At 37.3% G+C, this 5,236-nt stretch overlaps 1 protein-coding gene across 1 annotated transcript; it reads right to left on the bottom strand.

The window, feature by feature from the left end:
- Positions 1-542: 542 nt before the first annotated feature.
- Positions 543-1,905, bottom strand: LOC141322609 (uncharacterized). The gene has a single exon (XM_073833438.1). It carries the CDS (start codon positions 1,902-1,904, stop codon positions 543-545), a length of 1,362 nt encoding a protein of 453 aa, XP_073689539.1. The 5' UTR covers position 1,905.
- Positions 1,906-5,236: the final 3,331 nt, after the last annotated feature.

The following is a 5,236-nucleotide window of genomic DNA, read 5'->3' as shown; positions in this document are numbered from 1 at the left end:
AATAAAGAAAGACCCTTGTTTCTAGGGTTCTGATTCTTTTCAATTCCCAGTTTCAATTAAAATATGATTAAAGAATAATATCAAACATAATTATTCTGTCTCTTTTTGCAAAACATTCAGATGCAGCTGAATATCATTAACAAAACTCAGCAGGCTACATAAAAAGTGGTTTCGTTTGAGAGTTTTGTGAAAAATAGAGCGGCATGATTCCGGATAAACTGAAGTTTTTTTTTAATGGAGATTGTGGTTCTATCACAATTCTAGCGATAATACAGACACCAAACAAAATCGCATGAAATTTTTAAATGAATGATTCAATGGCTCACTCAAGATTTACTGCATGAATCAGCATTTGTGAACAAATCCCTTGAATGAATGATGATTGAATCCATGATTTATTTATTAACTTAGCATACCCAGTTTAAAAAAAAAGTCACCGCTCGCCACTGATGTGAAATACTTCTCTTCACTGTAAATTCTTACGTGAATTTCAAGGTTTGCTATATCTGTTTTTCCACAATGATGGCACAATTAATTCTTTTTTACATCTGTAACTGTAAGCAGGTAAAAGGCTTCTCTCCTGTGTGAATTCTCATGTGCCTTCGACAGTCTGTTTTTTTTACGAAACTTTTTCCACATTCTTGGCAGGTGTGAGGCTTGTCACCAGAGTGGATTTTCTTGTGGGCTTCAAGGTTTACTTTTACAGAGAAACTTTTTCCACATTGTTGGCAGGTGTAAGGCTTCTCTCCAGTGTGAATTCTCCTGTGTACTTTAAGGTTTCCTTGATGAGTGAAACTCTTTCCACACTGTTGACAGGTAAAAGGCTTCTCCCCTGTGTGAATTCTCATGTGCCTTCGACAGTCTGTTTTTTTTAAGAAACTTTTTCCACATTCTTGGCAGGTGTGAGGCTTGTCACCAGAGTGGATTTTCTTGTGGGCTTCAAGGTTTACTTTTACAGAGAAACTTTTTCCACATTGTTGGCAGGTGTAAGGCTTCTCTCCTGTGTGAGTTCTTATGTGGCCATTAAGATCTTGTTTACGTTTAAAACTCCTTCCACACTGAGGGCATGTGAAGGGCTTCTCTCCATTGTGAATTTTCATGTGGCTTTCAAGGTCTCCTTTTCGAAGGAAACTATTTCCACACTGTTGGCAGGTATAAGGTTTCTCTCCAGTGTGAATTCTTATGTGCACTTTAAGGTTTCCTTGATGAGTGAAACTCTTTCCACACTCAGGGCAGGTATAAGGCTTCTCCCCTGTGTGAATCCTCATGTGCCTTTGAAAGTCTGGTTTTTTAACGAAACTTTTTCCACATTGTTGGCAGGTGTAAGGCTTCTCTCCTGTGTGAGTTCTTATGTGGGCATTAAGAGTTTGTTTGCATGTTAAACCCCTTCCACATTGAGGGCATGTGAAGGGCTTCTCTCCAGTGTGAATTTTTATGTGGCTTTCAAGGTCTCCTTTTCGTAGGAAACTATTTCCACACAGTTCGCAGGTGTAAGACTTTTCTCCAGCATGAATTCTCATGTGTCCTTGAAAGACTGCTTTCGAAACGAAACTTTTTCCACATTGTTGGCAGGTGAAAGGCTTCTCTCCAGTGTGAATTCTCTCGTGTGCTTTAAGGTTTTCTTTTTTAGAGAAACTATTTCCACCTTGTTGGCAGGCGTACGGCTTTTCTCCAGTGTGTATCCTCATATGGATTTCAAAGCTTGCTTTTGTATTGTAAATAATTCCACATTGTTGGCAGATAAAAAAAAGACTTCCAAACCATGTCTTTTGAACTATTTTGTGTGTAGTCTTTTCAGTCTGTGAGGAACCAAAGTTCACTTCAGTTATGAAATCAAGATGTTTCTCATACTGAATGTTGTCTTTGGATTCATTCAGCTCTTCACTCTCCTTTTTCAGAAGCATCAGGTCTAACGCAAAAAGAGATCAAAACAATTTTTTAATGACACAAAGCAAAACATCACATTCATACATGTAAACATCAAAACCAATCATATTCAGTCTTTCTTTCTTTTCAATTTACAATAAAAAGGGTAAAACGGTGATGTAGGACGATTTTGAAAGTGGAGGAGAAAAATGAGATGTAAGTTTTTCAACATACTCTAATTGTTTGCTAAACAGGAATACACAGTGTTCACGCAGAGCTAGACCAATATTAGCATTTTGTGGTTAAAAAGTATATGAATTGTAATTTTTAGAAAATAACTCATTGTTTCGCTAGATAAGACCCTTTTACCTTAGCTGGGATTGTTTAGAGCCCTTTTAAGCCGCATTTAAAATGCATTTTGGAAGTTCAAACTCAGGGGCACCATACATATCCATTATATGGAAAGAAATCCTGAAAAGTTTTCCTCAAAACCTTAATTTCTTTACAACTGAAGAAAGAAAGACATTAATATCTTGCATGAGAAGGGGTGAGTACATTATATGTAAATCTTTGTTCTGGAAGTGAATTACTGCTTTAAGGAGGTGCTTGACTCTGGTTCTGAACTGGTTAATTATCCACAGATCTCAAAATAGATCATTCTCTTAGACAGTTTGATTTTTTTTTTTTTTTGGCATGGTTTAATGCCATTATTAGCATTGAGTGTATCTGACCACTACCACTTTGCTTTGTATAAATGAGTAGACATCTCATCAAACACAATTATGGAGTGACAGGGCTCAATATTACATCCTCTTCTCTTTATGCGTCTATATGTTTCCCCTGATAGATGGTGGGTCCCATTCCACACCCTGATGCACATACATCTCAGAGACATCTATATAATGTCTGCATTTACATCTACAAGACATCTGCAAGATGTAGTTTGCTCATCTGCAATACATCTATTGGACATTTCCTATCACATGTCAAATGGTCATCTATTAAATGTATCAAGATGTTTATGAATTAGAATGATTTGTAAAACTGACATCTCACAGATGTTTGTACACAGCAGATGCTTTCCAGATCAAGAGATCTTTAACAGACGTATGTGTGCTATCTGGGTAATCAAGAGTATGCGCAAATTTGTGTGAAATCAGTGCATGATTGTTTTCACAAACAATTCAGAATTCACCAGCAACTGTTGTACTACAATTTATTTTAAATTTAAGAAAAATACATGTAGGAATTACTGAAACTACATTTACAAAAACATCATTTACTCTCCAAATTCAGAATCGGATTCTTAAGGCCAGAAATCGGACACTTGCTGTAAATCGAAACCTATCAATTCCTGTGTGCGATCTGCCAGGACCTTGCTTGCTAATCTAAGATTATCTTGTTACAAGAGGGGTGTCACCACCAACATGACAAAGCACTTTAATTTAACAGATTGTTAAAGATCTCGAACATGATTCGAACACCAATGTTGAGTCTATTACTTAACTACAATGATTTATCTGTTTCATTCCTCAACCTTTGACAACTGTGTGAATCAAATAATCACAGAAGTACTGGGATAAACGTTTTTAGTTTGGATATAAACTTTGGTATGTATGGTATAATAGAAGAAAATCACCATTTGAAAGTTATTTGACACTTCGAATAAAGATTTATAGATTACATTGTTGTGCTAGTAGGCAGCAAAAAAGGGGCTGTTAAAATGTATTTGTCTTTGAGTCATTGACTATGTTTACATGCGCACGAATGATGCGATTATTTTCCAATAATCAAGAGTAAGGACTTAATCGCATTATGATGTTTACATGTCAAGAGCCAAGCTCTTCACTCTGGTTTACATGGAATTTCCATTATTCCTATTATTCTTAGCATTATGTTCATGTTGCGCAATGTCCACAACATAAACTCAGTGTGTCACCTTCTTCACCGCCATGGTTTCTAATCTGCAGGCAGGCATGGCACCAGAATAATTTCTCTAACAGGGCTAACGGGGGGCTAGACCAATATGTAGGGGTGCTAAGAATATAATCGATATTCATGACGTCAAAGTTACTTAATGAAGAAATTGTGTTCTTGTTTTTTTAAGAAAAGCAGCTCTGGTACACACCACATTTAACAGAAGTATTAATACAAGTGACCAGAGCCCTGCGCTCCAGCCAGAGCCCAACGGGCAGCAGAGCAAATCTGCGAACAAGCGCACATAAAAGGCTAACGATTCCTGTTCCTGACCAAGAGGGCCCATCCTCTTTGTTTTCTTTATAGTAAAAATAGATATTGTTTGTGAGTGCACACAAATAAATGTAGACCCTTTAAAGTTACGAATAATGTATGACTCTTACCTTTACGAGCAAAACAGTCGGCGTATTTTAAGATGTTTGCAATTAAAGTGATCGCGCTAGAGCCTCCATGTCCTGTAAAGCTCGCGTTAGCCTCCACTCTCCGCACAAATGATAGGATATGAGTCTTACAGCGCACATATAGGTTAAACGTTTAAACTAACTTTTTGATAGGCTTCGACTGTGTAATATCTATAGATTTTATTTTTGGCAAGTTATGATTTTAAAAAGGCTAAATTGATCAAGCATATCAGCTTGGTCGTTAAAAATCTAATAAAAAAAACGTATATTTAACAGAAGAAAAAAATGCTCCAAACGTTTTTCTAAATTAACTTAAAAAACTGAAACGAAATACAATTACATTGCCATATGGCCTATAACTGAACTATTTTAATAGCTGAAAAAGTAGAAAAATAAGCTGTTTTGGCAGAAGTGGCCAAAAACGATCTCGGGTCGGAGTCTGGCCAGACTCTTACCAAGAATTCTGATAAGCTGTTCGACAAGAGCTGGGCTAGGACCTATATTTTAGGCCTATTCAAAAACTTTTTACATGCAAAGGAAAGACTTCAAAACTGGACATCACCATGCGCTCTGTCAGATGTGGGTCGTGCGCTCTACATTAACACAATTCATATGAATGCATAATCAGAACTGTGCATACTTTACACTTAAATTAAACATTAAACGAACAGCACATCTCAATCTTAGTGATGATGTAATGGATTAAATGTAGCCTAATGCAGGAAACTGCGCTCACATGACGCGTGTGGCAGATTACTGTGACAGATATGTGCTAACAGCACGAGACAGCACTCTTCTATCTCAGCTGCTTGGGGGGCTAAACCAGGGATATTCAAAATTCTGACCGGGTTATAGCCCCCCTAGCCCCTGTGTAGCATCGTCCCTGTCTGCAGGTGCGTGGCACGTCATTCGTGGAAGTCACAAGCACATGTGCACTCTGGTCAAAGTGGCAATACTGCGATTAAGGTGTTTACATGACTGTATATTTTGAT

This window comes from Garra rufa, chromosome 1 (assembly GCF_049309525.1).
Source record: "Garra rufa chromosome 1, GarRuf1.0, whole genome shotgun sequence".
Classification (NCBI taxonomy): Eukaryota; Metazoa; Chordata; class Actinopteri; order Cypriniformes; family Cyprinidae; genus Garra; species Garra rufa.
This window is presented reverse-complemented; position numbering and strand designations above follow the sequence as displayed.

Excerpts from the sequence above, each read along its gene's own strand:
- LOC141322609 (XM_073833438.1), bottom strand. The coding sequence starts at position 1,904 with ATGCTTCTGAAAAAGGAGAGTGAAGAGCTGAATGAATCCAAAGACAAC.